Source organism: Microcaecilia unicolor, chromosome 2, assembly GCF_901765095.1.
Source record: "Microcaecilia unicolor chromosome 2, aMicUni1.1, whole genome shotgun sequence".
NCBI lineage: Eukaryota > Metazoa > Chordata > Amphibia > Gymnophiona > Siphonopidae > Microcaecilia > Microcaecilia unicolor.
Window position 1 is genome coordinate 383,001,848 of NC_044032.1, and position 18,994 is coordinate 383,020,841.

General features: G+C 44.7%; 1 protein-coding gene across 1 annotated transcript in view; it reads left to right on the forward strand.

The window, feature by feature from the left end:
• Positions 1-324: 324 nt before the first annotated feature.
• MRPL1 (mitochondrial ribosomal protein L1) overlaps positions 325-18,994 on the forward strand; it is a 48,174-nt gene continuing 29,504 nt past the window's right edge. Inside the window, exons 1-3 of the mRNA XM_030190548.1 lie at positions 325-430; positions 12,674-12,764; positions 18,329-18,641. Coding sequence (XP_030046408.1) covers positions 385-430; positions 12,674-12,764; positions 18,329-18,641 — 450 coding nt within the window. The 5' untranslated portion in view covers positions 325-384. The remainder of the gene's footprint in view (positions 431-12,673; positions 12,765-18,328; positions 18,642-18,994) is intronic.

Genomic DNA, 18,994 nt, shown 5'->3' on the forward strand with positions numbered 1-18,994 from the left:
AAAAGCTGTCCAATAAGTAAAAAAACAACAACAACAACAACAACTTTTGTCATCCATCTTTGAAGTCGCTGCCTATCCAACTGAAACAGCTTACACTTGTTACAGATGGACCAACAATAAAAAACGACAATGTGGATGCAGCAGCTCATAGGTTTGCTTGCTTTGTTTTGAGTGAACGGGGATGACGGCTGCTCTGGGAAGGGGAAAATTAGACCGTCCTAATTGGCTTCCTTGCTTACAGCGAACTAGATAGGTTCACTTCCACTCCTGTTTATTAAACCTCCTTGGTAACAAGGAGGTTGCTCAGTAACAGCGCGGCGGGCGGACTACTAGTGTCACTGGTTCCAGTTTCCTGTCGGTTTAATTTTCGCGGTGCTCCTCAATATGGCGCTGTCGGCGGCTCGGGCTGTTGCTCGCTTTTTGCGCACAGGTCAGAACCCCCCCTCCCCCTTCTCCTGCGTTTTTTCGTTATATGAATTAGAGGCTGTGAGTGGAGAAAGCGTATCAGTCCAGGCTCTGGTGGGCCGCTGCTGCTGGAAGGCTCGGTGTAGAAACTAAAGTCAGCGAGTAGCGGAATGGGGGGGGGGGGGGGGGGGGGGTTAGAGGGGTTTTAGGCGCCTCTATGAACCTTCACCCTTGTGCCCCTCCTTTAATTTGTAGGTTCCTAGGCCCTCCCTGTAAGTTACAGTTTGCTAATTAAACTCAACCTTTAAATACTTGAAAGGTACTAAGAAACAGCTTGTCCAGAGAGGGGGAAGCGATAAAATTAGAGGACATAAATTGAGGTTGCAGGGTGGTAGACTTAGGACTAATATCAGGAAATTCTTTTTCACAGAGAGGGTGGTTGATGCCTGGAATACCTTCCCAAGTGAGGTGGTTGAGACACAAATGGTGACAGAATTCAAAAAGGCGTGGGATGAACACAGAGGCTCTCTAAAAACAAAAAAGTGGCTGTATGTGTGTTGATGTGTCTAGTGACGCTTAGAGGGCGAGTCTGGCTGCGAAGAACTAAGACCAGTGCCGGGGCAGACTTGTACAGTCTGTGTCCCGTATATGGCAGTTCGGTTTAGGATGGGTTTCAACAGCAACTCAAGTAGCTGGAATGTGAGGACTGTAGGGGATTATATATATGTTTTTGTAAGAGGCCAATTTCCTACCTATGTACTCGCTTATGTCTAGGGGGCGTGGCCTCTGCCCAACATTAGCTGCATGGAAAATAACGGACAGACCAATGGAATATATTAGTTTATTTATACAGCGTTATATACAAAAATATAGAAAACTCTTATCAGCTTATAGCATTAGCAATTCCTGATTGCATGCACAATGGTACCAAAAATATAGAATAACTATGATTATCCTATTGGCTAAATCTGTAATGACAGATAAACACAATACCAAGATCTTAATGATTACCACACAAATCTTATACTAGGCTAACAGCAACTAAAGATCATAAATCCTGACGTCACACATCTGATGGGTCCGAGCCCAGACTAATTACCTAACCCAGCCTGAAGGAAGTAAACTATGATCTCACCGTCCCGGTTTCCAGATCAGATTCCTTCCAATGCCTCAGCCGAAGGTCTCAGCGAGGTCACACAAGCTCAGGTGATGCACTTGTCTTGATCAGCCACAGATGATACAGACGCAGTATAGATCCTTTAGACAGCTGTAACCTGGGGAAAAGCTTTGCCAGGTATTATCAGTAAGTCTCTTAGGTAAAGTCAGGTGCTTGCAGAAATGCAAGTGTTATCTTCTTCTTTGCTTCTGTTCTTCTTCTTAGTTCTTCTCTCTTCTCTCTCCTCTCAGGAACTAGTCCTTCTGTTCCCGCTTCTCAGATCAATCCCTTTTCTGGGAGCCAATCAGAAATAATTCCCCCATGTACTCCCAGCATCTGTATGAAGCTTCCTTTGTCCGTCTTATCTCGTAAGCTCTCTCCCTGGGACAGGCATTCTCCCCCGATGCAGAGTGACCTTGGAGGTGGTGCAGGCTTCAGTAAATCTCTTACAAGCTGAAATGCTGCCTTCTGCACAGTGGGTAGCCAGACATATAGGTGAAAGGTTGCAGCGTCCATTTTGTCTGTAAAGGTGCTCTCATATGCACACAGGGTGGGTGAGATCACAGCAAATACTCCTACAGATTCCCCCCCTTGGAGATGGAAATTACTACAAAGGAGTAAAGGCCTTCTCCAACCTAACTACAAAAATAAGCCAGACAGTTCAGTCAGGATTCAGGTACAAACTTCATGGTCAAAACTACAAAAGTTTCAAAGTAAATCTTAACTAATGCAAACTAACACTCTTCAAAACAGTTCAATTAAGCAAAATAATGTTCACAAGGAAATCACAAATGCTAATACAGCAAAATACTGAATAATAGAACCCGCATGTGCAGTTAGGCAAAAAGTCTTAACACATGAAATTAATCAAACAAATCATGAACCATAATCACATAGATCATGAAAATCACATCATGCAAAGCAAAGCATATTAGTACATAAAAGTGAAAACGGAATAAATTGTTGGCAAAACTCTGGTTAGAGGTAATTACATAAAGTCTTGCAATCTCATTGCCGTAGGTGACAAAGTGTTTACGCGATAGCGTAAATGACGAAGGTCTCTCCAAAACACTACAGCACACAGGAGCATGATGACCCACGAGATGGTCAAAAGTGGGATGACAACGTGAGTGGACATGTGGAACTGGATGACATCAGATGAACGACGTTTGTAATCTGCAACCTCGAGAGTCTCATGGTCAATAGATAATTCAACAGTGTGAGAGTCTTTGGACTGTAAAAATGGTATAAGGTCCATAGCAAAGTCAATAGGATGTCCACGAAATACATCAAGCACTTCCAATTCAGAAACAACCGGGTCTGTGTCAAGATAAAACAGGGAAACTCCTCCGACATGGGCAACAGCATACTTGGGTACAGCGATCACACACACATTGCAAGGAAGAGTGTAACGGTTGATTACATCATGCTTCTGAAAGGTGACAGTAAGTTCAGTACTAGGTGTGCTAACTAACCATACCGTATCCAGTACTGCTACAGTGGTATCAGAAAAATCGTCATATTTGATACGGTAACCTTACACTTCTCTTGGACATTCTCTGTGGACAATCCACAAAGAGCTTCTGTTGTGTCTTTCAGGAACGGTTTACCAGGGCATAGCCAATTAACATCTTTAGTTTTGTGGCAAAGGTCTAAGTTAGGGACCAAATAATGTTGCGGAGCATCCTGTTGGTAAGCAACATACTTAGGTGTATCAACATTAAGGTACAAATTCTCATGCCAGGTACCTACATTTACAACTTGTTTAAGCTGGTATACATTCTCAGGCATAATAAATGGCAAATTAAGGATGAAGGCAATTTCCATACGCTCCATATCCAAATAAAGGGGAAGGGCAGTACCTAAATGAAATGCAATTTGAATTTGAACCGGTTCAATAGACAAACGGGTAACTTTGGCAAAGGCATCTTTAACAACCTCAGATGGTATTAGGTACGTAGGTATCTGTCCCTGCATTAGCTTACTAACACTAGTATCTACTTCCCTAAATAAATCCTGAATAAGGTCCTTAACAGGTTGTATAAACACACGGTCTTCATTCATGGTACCTTTAATTGTCAACAAATCAGCTGTGTTAGCACTAATTTTATGTGTATGTAAATTCACAAGAGTGACCGTATCAGCAATAGTTTTACCCTGGGCAACAAGTTGGCTCTGTTGGACTACCAACTTGGTCTCAATGGCTTTCAAGTCTGCTTGGATGGCATGTATATTGGCCTGCAGCTTTTGGACAGAAACTACGTTGGCAACAGACATGGAAATACCAAAAAGTGAACCAATGGCAGAAAAAATCAAACCACCGGCCATACCAAGAAAACGCTTAGATCTGGACCTGGAATTATAAGGTTGCATAGGTTGTACCATGACTTTGTCCAGTTGATGCAAAATGTTCTTCACTTGTGCACGGGCATTTTGCATATAATTGTGAAACCAGGCATGGGTAGCAGCAGGCAGAGATAAGTTACTCATATTGAAATGTTTCAGTAGTACATGCATTGGGTCAAGGGACACAACTACTTTCTGTGGAACAATCTGGGACTGGGTAATCAGGAAGCCAGGGGTATCTTGCAGAACAACTCCAGACATGGGACCAGGTTCGATCATCTTGGACCACGATCCCAGCAGCACGGAGATCAGGAACACGATCATCAGGGTTCTTTTCTGCATCTGCAAGGTACAAAGAAAACAGACTATGCTGTTGGGGTGTTAGTACAGTTCGTTTCATCAACACATACGTCTGGAATCAAATGACTGGGATGACGTGGTCTCAACTGATTGATGTGGACCCATTTAAGGGTGTCTTCACCGTTAGTATTTTTCTTGAGGCAAATTTGGTAAGCCACAGGTGAAGCTTTATCCACTATTGGGAATGGACCACGCCAACTAGGCAGAAACTTCCTTTCTTTAACCTTGTTTCTGGCAAAATTGAAGTAGAATACCTTGTCGCCAATTTGGTATTCTTTAGAGGTAGTCCCTTGATCATAATAGGCTTTTCTACCTCTAGCGCTACTTTCCAAGTTTTTCTGAGCAAAGGCAAAGGCACTTTGCAAATGCTTACGCAAATGGGTGACATATTCGTGAGTGGAGGTAGCACTGGACAAGTTCACATCATTAGTCCTGTACAACAAATGAATTGGTAATGTCATTTCCCTACCTGTCATCATCTCAAAAGGAGACACTCCGGTGGAACGGTGGGGTGTGGAACGAATCGCCATAAGGACCAATGGTAAAACAATGTCCCAATTCTTACCTGAGGATGACACATACTTCTTCAGAATGGTCACGATGGTGCGATTAGCTCTTTCCACCTGGTCTTTCACCATAGCGTCAAACTCTGAGAAAGGCTGGTTGGTTGGAATTTCCACCTGCTCTTCAATGTCCTCCTGCAAGGTTGAGGTTTCCACAGAATTCACCCTTCGAGGCTTCTGAGGTACAGACATTTCCCTGGACAGAAACAAGAAGTCATCTTCCACCTGTACCTGAGCACACGTCGCATCATAGGGCCAAACAAACTCGAGAGATATGAGGCCCCTGGGAGAGGTAAACCAACTGTCAGTCGTCTCCCCCCCCTGGCAGGTGTCCCAAGAAGAAGGCAGCCTGCCAAGGATAGGCAAACTTACCTCGACATCATGGAAAGACTGGCCAACCAGAAAGCCAAAAGAATCTCCAGCAGATAGCTCAACTTCAGCAGACTGTGGATTGGTGACCAACAGGTATAAGGTGGTACCGGTGATCTCCAAACATGGCAGAACACCAATTGCCAATCCAAGGTCTCGAAAGTGGGCATGTGGGTTAAAGAACACTACATCATCCAGCAGACGTTGTCCTTGAGCGAGGCGAAGCTTGAGGGAAAAATCCCGAACTCTTCCTGGAATGGTTACATCCTTGTCACAGACTACCTCACAGACCTGGGGAATGGTCTGTCCAGACTTCAAACAAACAGCCGTAGGTTCAAGTTCCACTGGGTTGTTCTGCATTCTACTCCACAGGACAAGATTCACCAGGTCCACATAAACTCCCAGTCGTGCAAGGCAATCTGACCCCAAACATAAGGGTTCTCTCAAGCCCCGGACAATAGAGAAGTGGTGAGTGAATGTCTTCTTTCCCACAGTCAAGGGAAGGCCACATATTCCGTCAAGCGGCTTGGAGCCTTGTCCCGGTACCTGTACCGAAGTAGAGGAACATCTGCTGAAGGGAAGTTGTACAGACTTACGAATTTGGCTGTACAACGAGTCACTGATGTAGGAGAGATCACTAGTGAACAGTAAAGTAGCTTGAAGCAATTGGGTGTTAGCCACTTGAACTGGTATGGTGAATTCATCACCTTTCTGGGTGATGACAGTCACCTTGCAAGGATGAGCAAAATCAGGAGCAGAGAGAGGAGATGAGATTTCAAGTGATGCGGGAGACACAGTATCTGTTAAGTCATCCGTCTTGGCTGAGTCCTGTGAAACAATCTCTAGTTGGTCCGCTTGTTGCACCAGCTCTTCATGCTTCTGACCCCCTTTTGGTGCATCTGTCAAAGGAGGCTCCCGCATGGGCGGATCCGCGGAACACCGGAGATCAGTCCGCAGGGGAGTGTCCTGTAGCTCCACAGAGTTGGCATCACTGACTGTACGCCAGTATCTCCCTCGCACATATTTAAGGGGTCGAGTGACTTTAGACCAGATCGTTTCCTCGTCATAATCCAAAACAGGCCGAAATCTCTTCAAAAGGTCATTTCCAATCAGAAATTCTTCACCCTCACTGGTAGTGATGATGGCTGGGTGCCTGACGGTCATCTGTCCAAGCTGTAAAGATAGCCAAACCTGTCCCACAGTTCCAATACTTTGATTGCCATAGGCCACCAGTGACAAGTCGCACGGTGTGACATGTAGCACATCCTGACCCCCCCCTAGAGATGCCTCTAGTTTCTGAAACAGGCCCTGGGTGACCAAAGTCACCTCTGAGGCTGTATCCAGGAGACCTTCACAGGAAAGTACTTGTTGAATCAACAACTCCACGGTATATCTGTAACCTTTAGATATAAGCTTACCTAGAAAATACCTGACTTCCTGGGATGAGTCTTTTGAAAGAGGCCCTTCCGGGTTCGAGGGCTGAGACGCAGCATGGTTCACGGGGGACTCCTCACTGATGGGCGACAACGCATCCACGTGGACAGTGGGGACGCTTGCGGTAACAGGTTTGGTGGACACGTCTAGTCATGCTTGTTCTTCTTCCGAAGAGGATGGCTGTTCCACCTCAACAGATTTAACACTAAGCCCCGGAGGGGTCGGCGGTCTAGAAGACTGGTCCTTCTGCTTCTGGAATTTGACCTTCTTATGAGATGGAGGTGTCTTAGGTACATTGCTAGACTCCGCGATTGAACATCTTGCCATCAATTGGTCCAGCTGAGCTTGCATAGCGCGGATCTTCTCTGCATTCCACTTCTTTTGATTAAACCGCTTCTTTTTAGGGTGTTGCTGTCCCTCCTGTGCAATAGGGGGCGCTGCATCCCGCGGCAGGGCCTGAGAGCCCGGCGGCGTAGTTGGTCTCGGCGCTTTGTTTTCCAGAGAAAGCGTGGAAGTGACCGCACAAACAGCGGGTGTTATTACCCTGTTGCGACTCTTGGATGTCGGTTTAGGAGTCTCGGCGTTTGGCTTGGCGCGGCAGATTTCAAAAATTCCTTCAGCCTGCTTTAGAAGGCTGGAATAGGGTTCTGCGTTTTTTCCTGCCAAGGGAATCTTTATCGGATCAGGCAGACCCTGTATAAAAAGTTCCCTGAAATCACCAAATTCAAGATCTTTAGAGTCAGGCGGGACCCCCCCCTGATAATATGCATGCTTCAAGCGATGGGCCCACTCCCGCGGACTCTCCTCCGGCTTACAACTAATAGTATACGCTGCACGCTTAGCTTCCAGAGAGTTGGCAAAGAGACCGTAGCGCTTCGCTAAGGCTTGCTCCACTGACCGTAAATCAGGGTTATCAGACATGATCAAATCTAGAACTTCATGGCACTCGGTACTAAAGGTCCATTTGAGGAGGGCTCTGATATCATTCTCAGAAGAGACGTGCATGGTTTGCAGGAGTTCATGCACTGCCTTAAGATGGGTTTCTATGGATACCAAGGCAGACTCTTTAAAAGGCGCTATTACGGTGCGTAGCATCTTTATAACATATGCCTGCCTCTCCATAGACATTCCTTTCTGGGGTTCCGGCTTGACATGCCGCTGATCACTACCAGGTGTAGAGAACCTCGGGGCAGGTGCGTTGCTAAAACTGGGTGGATCTGCCGAAGGCTGAGGCCCTGAGCTAGGCACCTGTCCAAGTGAGCTGATGATTTCAGCCGGCAGTCCCTGGGCCCGTGCCCCCAATGGGTGTGGCACTGTCTCGGGTCTGCTGCTTCGTTCACCAGCCACTATGGGGCTGAATTGTACAGAGGGGCGGGAAAGAGCCGGAGCCATGCCCCCAGTGGGTGTGTTTAACTCGGGTCCCTCCCGGCTCACGTAACGGTTCATTTCGGGAGCTGGGCTTGGGTGACCCACAGCAAAACTGTCGGGGAACTCTAAGGTATACGGTACTTCTTCCTGAGCCATTTGCGTAAGCTCTTGCTGCATTGTGGAAATCTTTACAGTGCACTCATCTAATGCTTTAGACAATGAATCTCTGTCCTTCACTGTACATTCTAATTGTAGTGAGACTGTGTCCTGCTTTTCTTTTAACACCGCCAACTCTAGCTTGGCTGCGTGCCAATCTTGAAACACAGACATAGATTGTTCTTGAGTGGCCACTAGCTCCCTGCGCAACTCACTCTGAACACCTTCTGAGACCTGTTTTAGCTCCCGATTTAATGTCCGCAACTTATCTGTTTCCCTAATCTGGTTGTGTAATGCATCAGTCAAACGAGAAAATTTCTCCTGCAACGAATCAAAAGACTCGAGGTACTGGGCAATTTCTTGCTTTAATGTGGAATTAAGTGCTTCACAATCAGTTAGGTCACACTGCAAAGTTTTACACTTATCGTACAGTGTCTGGCACTCCGTACAAATCTCTTCAGAGGAGTCAGGTGGGGCGGGGCTTACATTGGTCCCTGCTAAAGCAGATCTGGCAGTGTCTAAATCAACTCGTAATGCAGCTAACTCACTGTCTCGCTCCTGGACAGTTTCCCTAGTCTGGGACAAATCTAACTGCAACTCTGCTATGCGATCTGTTAGAGGTACAGATATCTGTCTTATCTCATTCATCAAAGAGTCCTTGACTGCCAAAAGAGACACGCCCAGTTCACAAAGCATCCATTGTGACAAATGCTGTTTCTCTTTTATAATTGTATTTAAAACCGTAGCATATGCTTCTGAGCTATTCGGTGACCTGCTACCAAATAAAGCACGTACAGACTCTATTGTAGGAGGAGCTGGTTTCGCCTTACTCTGAGAGAGCGGCAGTAATATCTTAAGCACGCCCCTCTCCTGTTCACTCAGAAGAATTTCAGGCAATGTGCCAACAGTGCCGGTCGCCATGTTAAAGACTAAACACACCCTGTTCCTTCCTTACAGAGTTAGAGAAACCGTTCTTCTCTTTTTGGAGCTCAGAGTAATAAATCTGTCAACCAATTGCAGCAATAAAACACAGCTGTATAAACAAAAGTCTGCCGTCAGCTAGGGCGGAACTGCAGTTCGTGCAGAGAGAAACAGAAAGTCAAACCAGCTTTCTGAAAACACTCAGAAAAAGTTTTAAATTCTGCTGGTCCTGCACTACCGTCCCGGACGAGAGCCCCAATTTGTAGGGGATTATATATATGTTTTTGTAAGAGGCCAATTTCCTACCTATGTACTCGCTTATGTCTAGGGGGCGTGGCCTCTGCCCAACATTAGCTGCATGGAAAATAACGGACAGACCAATGGAATATATTAGTTTATTTATACAGCGTTATATACAAAAATATAGAAAACTCTTATCAGCTTATAGCATTAGCAATTCCTGATTGCATGCACAATGGTACCAAAAATATAGAATAACTATGATTATCCTATTGGCTAAATCTGTAATGACAGATAAACACAATACCAAGATCTTAATGATTACCACACAAATCTTATACTAGGCTAACAGCAACTAAAGATCATAAATCCTGACGTCACACATCTGATGGGTCCGAGCCCAGACTAATTACCTAACCCAGCCTGAAGGAAGTAAACTATGATCTCACCGTCCCGGTTTCCAGATCAGATTCCTTCCAATGCCTCAGCCGAAGGTCTCAGCGAGGTCACACAAGCTCAGGTGATGCACTTGTCTTGATCAGCCACAGATGATACAGACGCAGTATAGATCCTTTAGACAGCTGTAACCTGGGGAAAAGCTTTGCCAGGTATTATCAGTAAGTCTCTTAGGTAAAGTCAGGTGCTTGCAGAAATGCAAGTGTTATCTTCTTCTTTGCTTCTGTTCTTCTTCTTAGTTCTTCTCTCTTCTCTCTCCTCTCAGGAACTAGTCCTTCTGTTCCCGCTTCTCAGATCAATCCCTTTTCTGGGAGCCAATCAGAAATAATTCCCCCATGTACTCCCAGCATCTGTATGAAGCTTCCTTTGTCCGTCTTATCTCGTAAGCTCTCTCCCTGGGACAGGCATTCTCCCCCGATGCAGAGTGACCTTGGAGGTGGTGCAGGCTTCAGTAAATCTCTTACAAGCTGAAATGCTGCCTTCTGCACAGTGGGTAGCCAGACATATAGGTGAAAGGTTGCAGCGTCCATTTTGTCTGTAAAGGTGCTCTCATATGCACACAGGGTGGGTGAGATCACAGCAAATACTCCTACAGGACAATGCTGGGCAGACTTTTACCGTTTGCGTCCTTCAAATGATAAGACGGATTCAGATAGGCTGGAGTGGGCTTTGATGGCAACTCCAGTAGTTGGAACGTAAGGACAGTGCTGGGCAGACTTCTATGGTCTTATCTCTCAAAAATTCCAATCTACGAATGAGATAAACATATGGAAGTAGTACGGATATCGGAAGTGGAACTTCGTTGTATACAAATGTAAAGACTGAGTTTGTCAGCTACATTTAAACTGATGTGGATTCATCTCTATGCAATTTCTGGATGTCTGATAAAAGGAATTAACAGCGGATGGACAGAATCTTAATGTGGATATAAGATTTAAGAGACGATGTGTTAACTATTTGGACATCTGTCTGAGCTGTTCAAATAAGATCAGCTATTAAGAAGGTGGAAATAGCTGTAGAAATTAATGTAACTGGGAATCTCTTGATTCATTGGGTATGCCAGTGAATATGTTATGCGGAGTTCCATCTGAGATGGTATCCTGATATGGTGTGAATAAATAATGGAAAAATGCATATAATGTATTATGTGTAATGTATAAATGTATTATGTTGTGTCATTAAAAGAATTGAAAGGTCACACAGAGTATAGTATAGTCAAAAATTCCAAAGAGAGACAGTGATCAAGTATTTTATATCACATTCATTGTTGGTTTAATCATCAATTCATAATGTGTGACTGTTGGTAGACTGAATGATCGTCCAGATCTTCATCTGCCGTCATTTATTATGTTGCTATGTAACCTAATGCCACCTCTCTCAACAGCTGGGAAAACATATTATATTTAACATTATTAAACAATGAGTTATATGTTTAACAAGCTCAGTTTCCAAAAGCTATTTACAGGGGCAAACAGCTGTTTGAAAATATTCCTCATGCATGCAGTCCTTGTGGATTAATTTAAGTTTGAGCTTATACAGCCACCAGGACCGTTGTTTTTTCTGTTTTAAGATTATCGGACTTCCCAGGTTTTGGGGGATTGTCCCTAACTCCAGACCTGTTCCTGACTCCGTTCTCATTGCAGCCATCTGCCCCTGATTCTAGTAATGGGGACAACAGTTCCATATTTTACTTCAGCTTTTCCCTGCCCACCTTCGCCCACAAAGTCTAGCATCTCCTGGAGTTCTGCCCCACTCTTAAACCTCCCCTTGCATCTCCTTTCCATTTGTCCTGGTGTCAGCATGAAAAACGGCACCACACCATGGATCCTCTGTTCATGCACACTGGCGTTCTCTGCTGGGTCCTGCTCCCTCTGATGCATGCTTTCCTTGCCATGGGGGCAAAACCCAGTAGAGACTTCAGCACACATAAGCAGAGACTCTGTATTGTGTCATTGTGCCTTTCAGGCTGGCAGGAGAGGAAATAGGAAGGAGCTGTGAAGGGAGGTTTGAGGAGAGAGAAGGGAAGAAAGATGCTGGGCCCAAAGGGAGGAGGGAGGAAGAAAGAGGTACAGGTGCTGGACTGGGTCAGAGGGAAGTGGAATGAGAGAGAGAACGTTCTGGACTGGAAGGGGAATGGTGGAGGTGCTGGACTTGAAGGTGAGTGGAGAGGAGAGAGAAGTTGCTGGTCGTCTGGAGAGGAGAAGAGAGTGATTGTGTCAGGAGGGAGAATTGTAAAAAGGAACACGAGTACCCATAGAAGGAATAGACAACATGTGGGAAAAATACTGGAGAAAGAAGAGAAGTGGAAGAACTCAACTCACAAGAGAGAGAAAGAATGGGAAGTAGAGCACAAAGAACAGAAGTATCAAGAGAAAGGAGTAGAAACATAGTGAAAGAAGGAGAAACATAGAGAAAGAAGAAAACGTATTCAGATATTCACTGGCGAGGGAAGAGACAGAGTTGAAACTTAAAGGAACATGGAAGACAGCAGAGAGAAAAACAAAAGGTACAGATGAGACTAGAGTGAGAAAAGAGATGCTAAACTTTCAAACAACTATTGTTTACTTCTAGCACCACATAGCTAGCAGTGAGTTTGAACTGCATGGTTCTCTGTCTTACGTGAATAATGTGGGATTTGGGGCAACCCATACACACTGAGAATTATGTGATACAGATATTAAACAGAATAACTGCTATGGAGGTATACCAGCAGCAAGTCTGAGGAAAAGTTTGGAGGAGGTCCACATTTAGGGTTGTTGGGGACCACCATTGGCTCCCAGGCCTTGCAGTGAAGAACACGGGCCTAATATATGCCCAATAGTTAAGCCAGTGCAGGGCGGGGGCTGGTTTGAAAGCTTTCTGAACAGCAGCGTAAACTGAAACCACTCTCTTCTTCCAGCTGGGAACTGGAACCAGGCCACAGATTTCCCCCGAGTGAATGGTAGATCTCTGGGTGTCCCAAGCAGACACTATGCTCCCCCTGCTGCCAAGTAAGTCTCTTCTCTGCACCACTGTTATTGGGAGAGGGTGTTCTCCCTTTCCTTTTGACGTTTAAAGAAAGTGCATGCTTTGTATTTCTCTGTGACCTAGCTTTTTCCTTTGAGTGTCATTTATTATTAGTACCAATTCAGGTACATAGTACTTTTGTCAAAAAATGTAAAGGTAGTGAAGAGTGAAAGACAGGGCCAGTGGAAACATATTAGCCACAATAGGCTAGCCTGCAGGTATTGAGATGAGCACTAGTATTATGTTTGAGAGATCAAGGCTGTACCCAGTGATATGCACAAACTAGAGCAGTGTTTCCCAAACCTGGTCCTGGAGGCACTCCAGCCAGCCAAGTTTTGGGATATCCACAATGAATATTCATGACAGATGTTTGCATGCACTACCTGCAATGCATACAAATCTCTGTCATGAATATTCATGCCCCTGGCCAGAGAGAGCCCTAAGCCTCCTGGAAGCAGAAGAAGGCACGTCCTGGTAGGGTCCTCGCCCAAATTTCTGCCTTGGGCCCAAGCCATGTCTAACACCATCTCTGGCAGGATACATATTTAAAATTTGACATTTTCTAATCACAAAATAGAAAAAAATATTTTTTCTACCATTGTTGTGTGGTCATTTTATTTTTCAAATCATGTTGGTCCCAAGCTTTGGTTTCTGTTTCCCCTCTTGTCTTCTCTTAACTCACTCGCCAGGGTCTTCTGCCTATTTGACATTTCTTATTCCGAGCTCACCATCCATCTCTGTGTACCAATCTTTCCCTATGTTCAGCATCTCTTTTCTCTATGTCCCCTATACTTCCCTAGCCAGCATTTCTTCCTCAGCATTCATCATCACCACTCTATATTCCCCATCCCCTCCTCTTTGTCCCTTTGCCCACCCCAAGTCCAACATCTCCCTTCTGTGTTCCTATTCTCCCCCATGTCTAGCATCTTTCCTCTGTGTCCATATACCCTCTCCCATGTCTAACATTGCCCCTCTGTGTCCATATACAAGCCACATAAGGCACCTCCCCTTTCCATAGCGTCCCACAGATCAATCCAGAGATTTGTTGGTTATGTCCCTCTACCAGCAGGTGGAGATAGAGAGAACTTCAGAGGTTTACTATATGTGGTCATGTGCAGCCACCTTTACTTCAGTATTCTCTCTATCTAGCAGGTAGATGGTCATAACGGTGCAGCTCTGGATTGATTGGCTCCTGGTCTGGTCCCCTGTTGGGATCTGTTGGGATGTTATTAACGCTGGCAATGAAGTATTCCCTGGTTCCATTATTGGACTGAGGCTCCAATTAGAGCAGCCTTCGCCTTCAGTAGCACAAGGATCTCTTAGCTCAAAACCCTATTCTCATAGGAAGATTTGTTTCCCTTTAGTGTTACAGCTTACCTGTATTGAGAGGTGTAAATTAAGATGAAAAGGTTACTCAGAAAAAGTCATTTCTACCTTCAAGTTAGGAAGCGTTCTACTTCAGTAGCTTATGTTAGAGTATGGAGAGTTTTTGAAGATAAAATGGAAATAGATCTTTCTGAATACTATCTTCTTTCAGAAAGGTCTTAAGAAGGGATTAGTTCCTTCTTCCGTAAAGATCCAAGTTGTGGCACTAGCTGGTTTCAGGGGACGTTTGCAGCACCTCCTCCTCAGCCACTCACCCAGAGGATGTTAATTTCTTCAAAGGAGTTAATCATCGCCATATATTGTTACTAGCCGTTGAGCCCCTAAAAACGGGCTGGTATTGGGGTTTTCCTTCCTTCCCCCTCCCTCCCCGTGAGGTCGCCACCGCTACCGTTCCCCCCCCCCCCCCCGGAGTCGCCGCCATCCCTCCACCCGGCCCGGGCCCTCTTTCTCTCTTCGCTACTAAACTTACACATCCATTCGCCGGAACGCAGCACGCACATCAGCTGAGCTGTCGTCGGTCCTTCCTTCTCTGCCTGTGTCCCGCCCTCCTGTGACGTAACGTGAGCGAGGGCGGGACACAGGCAGGGAAGGAAGGCCGACGGCAGCTCAGCTGATGTGCGTGCTGCGTTCCGGCGAATGGATGTGTAAGTTTAGTAGCGGAGAGAGGGCCGGGTGTGGGGGGGGTAACGGTAGCGGCGACCTCGGGCGGGTGAGGGGGGAGCGGTATCAACCTCGGCGGCGCAGTTTCCCTCTCTGTCCCGCCCTCGTCATCACGTATTGACGCGGGGGCGGGACAGAGAGGGAAGTCTCTACTGCGCATTTGCGAGTGAGTCGGTCACTCGCCGTTTATATGTTTGATGGGCTGTTTGCCCACCATGGAATCTTAATTCGTTCTCAAGTCATTACAGTGTATTCCTTATGAACCTCTTAAGAAGCTTACCTTAAGAGTAGCTCTGGCTATTATGTCTGCCAGAAGACTTTTGGCACTTTCTTGTAGGGATCCTTTTCTTCGTTTTACTAAAGCCAGAGTTTCTATTCAGACAGTCCCTTCCTTCCTTTCCATTTCATCTAAATCCAGCTTTCCTTCTTTGCAATGAATTCTGATAGCACAGATATACTAATTTAATTAAAAGTATTTCTTTATTTTTAGTAGATGTGTCCCTTGTTGCAATGATGATATTCTATATTTATTCAATATTAATGATTATTTTATGTATTGCAAAGTATTGATTTACTCTGTTAAGCTGCAAGGAACAACAGGACAAAACCACAATATGTACAACATACTAGAAGACAGGAGGTGGCCAGGAGGAAGACAGAACAACTAGGAGATATCACCAAAGGGATTTTTATTGTGGAAATGACCCACATGGCTGACTTCCAGTATAAATGTCTGCATCATGGTCCCACAATTTCCAAAGAGATGAGTAACAAAGGCTACTCAGCACTGTGCTTACTTTCCACCTTCAAATAGTTTGTGTTCAGCTATAATTTAAATATTCTTCCTTTGTCGTCTGATAGATGCAAACAACATCAGGGAATATCATTTAAATATGGCAGTGGGGTTCTGAGCATGTCTTTCTCCTGCCCAACAGTGCTTTGCAATATATAATCAATAATCCCTTTAAGTGTTTGGAAGCTGCTTCTTTGAGCAGTAATTGAAACTGTAAATGGAGAATATTTGAATTATAGCTGAATATGAACTGTTTGAAGGTCTTTGGAAATTATGGGACTCCTGATGCAGGCATTTATGCCGAAACCTGACCATGTTGGATCATTTCCATAATAAAGATTATTTTGATGATATATCCTGGTTGGCCACCTCTGCTCTTCTGGGGGCCCTTTTTTACAAAGGTGTGTAGGCGCCTATGTGCATCCAACGTGCATCAAATTGGCACTACCACCCAGCTACCGCGTGCCCCGGGCAGTAATTCCATTTTTGACATGCGCCCAAAATACGCGATAGAAAGTATTTCTATTTTCTACTGCATGGCGCTTACCCGGCGGTAATAAGTTTATGCGCACTGGCCGCTTACTGCCCGGTTAGCGCATGAGATCTTACCACTAAGTCAATGGGTGGCAGTAAGGTCTCAGCCCAAAAATGGATGTGTGCTGATTTTAATTTTGCTGCACATCCATTTTCTGGCACAAAAAATACCCTTTTTTCAGATGCGCTGAGCAAATGGATCTGTGCGCATCCAAAACACGTGCATACTAGAAAGTTGCACGGGGACAGAAATCTAATCCGTCCCCGCAGGGAATCTAACCTATCTCCGCCGCAAGTAATCTCCTCCATCCCAGCCCACCAAGCCCTTGCTGTGCTGCAGACACCTTGACCCCTCCCCCCCCCCCCCCCCCCCCCCACCACCACCAAGAAAGCCAGATTCTATAAGCAGTAAAAATACTAATAGTATTTTCTTCTGTGCAGATGTACAGATCAGCACAGGACCCAAAGCAGTCCAAATTCCAAAACAAGTAAAGTCAGAAACAACACAGTTTATACCTAATTGTTCAACCACCCTTAGGATTCACCTTTAAGATTAAAAAGCAAAACCATGTACATGTAAGGACTGGATAAATGAATTAAAACAAAGTTTAAAGCAAATGCCCTTAGTATGTAATACTTGATGCAGTATTCACATAGTAAGCAGCCTGAGGTAACAGATTTATTTTCTACTGAACATAATTAACGTTGTATGAACTTGGCAGCAAATAGTGTTGTGAACTGGACAATGTTGCCACATTTAGACTGATGCTGGACAAAACTTCTGCATAAAGGAAGCCCTTCTCTAATTATTCAGTACCTTTCTGTGAAAAAATAGTAACAAAAAAGGCAAGTGCATTTTTATAACATACCATTGCAATTCATAAAACAAAAGGAACAAATTCCCACATGCTATCTTTTTCTTTTAATGTAGGCACAGGGAAAAAAAGATTTTAAATGCTCCCAGGTTTCAACTTAATGTTTAATATGGGATATAAATGTTACAAATAAGTAAATTGATAAATAGAAACTCTGAATGGTGAGCACCTGATTTTCAAAACATATCATCTGTTTTAGTGGCCCTTTACCAGGAGAAAAAAAATCTCTGCATGAATATAACAAGTGCTAAGGTGTCCCTATAATCAGCCCCTCCAACTAACATACTGATTACGATCTATAACAAATTACCTATGAAAAGTTATTCCGTCATTATACTTCCTCTGTGTATATCCATATGCTGCAGAAGGCGTCGTGTTTAAAAATATAAGGGTGATTAAATAAAAGTGCCACCAACAAAGAATGACAATGTGGATTCAGCAGCTCATAGGATCACTTGCTTTGTTTTGAGTGTACGGTGGCACGAGGAAAGAGAAACACTCACCCTTTTACCTCCCTTTCCACCCTGGATGCCCTCCCGGGACATAGCTCAAGGCAGCCTGGTGGTCTAATGGCTTCTTCGGTGCAGGAAAGATTCCCACTCTTTCCTGCCCGTTACCGCGGCGCTGATCCTCTCCTCTGTGCTTTTTTAACATGGCTGACAAGACTTCAGTGGCGGCCTCGCAAGACTTCAGTGGAAGTCTCGTGAGGCCACCGCTACGAGTCTCGGCAGCCATGTTAAAAGAGCACAGAGGAGAGGATCAGCGCCGTGATAACGAGCAGGAAAGAGTAGGAATCTTTCCTGCCCCAAAGAAACCACTAGACCACCTGGGTACCTTGAGGTATATGACTGGAGGGCACCCTGCGCTTGGGAGAGGGAAATCACTTCTGCAGGGATCCCGCAGGATCTAGATCCATTCCCACGGGATCCGCTATCCCCGTTCAGCTCTCTAGCATATACACCAGCGCAGGCACTTTTAGGCACACCGTAGTAAAAGGACCCACCCCCTGGTATGCAAGGTGTAAGCTGAAATATGGCCATGACATGTTTTATTAATTTTATGCTGCTCTAAGTTTGTTGTTAAAAATGTTTTTGACTTTGGTGATGGTTTCCCACTATTCCTTTTCTTCTGTTGGCTGTAAATCCTTTGCTACCCTGGACTTCTTTGTTTCTGGCATTTTCATTTCTCGACTCTGCATTTGTGTCAGGAGCACTGAGCAGCCCCAAATGTTTGTGGACAGAAGGTCTGCAGTTGGCATTGAGGGACTCCAGCTTTTTCATTGTGCCTTTGTTTTTCAAAGGGCTACAAAAAAGCCATGGGTTATAAAAAAGACATCGGCTACAAAAAAGACATCAACGGAGGCGAAGAAGCAGCAGCGAGGGCCTTCTCAGGAAGAAAGGGAAAAGTTGATGAGTGACACCAGCCAACCTAAACCTTTTGGACTGACAGCATGGGAGCCTGTGGATGATGTGTATCTGGTCCGGTACTATCCAAAGCCCATCTATGAAATTGAGACTGCTATTGAAATGCTGAAACAGTTTCAGCAACTGGACTTCACTGATCCTAGTCAGGTGGTGCATGTTGAGTTGAGACTTGATATGACAATGGAGAAGGTAAGAGGAATTTTTCTAATGATGAATTTGCCTAATAGAAGTTTTGTCCTTCAAATGCATGAATGACCAAATTCAGGATTTGGGAAAATTTGATAGCAATAAAACACTTGGCAGTTTTTCCTGAATACAAAATAATAAAATCCTGTGTTAAAGTCAAACAAACCATGAATTGGTCTTCCTGGATATCTGAGGAAAAGCGAATAATCCCTTTTCACTTAGGGCTTTAAGATGGGGCACCTTTTTGAAATTGCATAGAATATTACCAGTTACATTATAATATGTGTTATCCCTTTTTAACTTAAGTTTCCATAAAGCTACAAAGAAAAGAAAAAATATTCATCAGGCAATAGAGT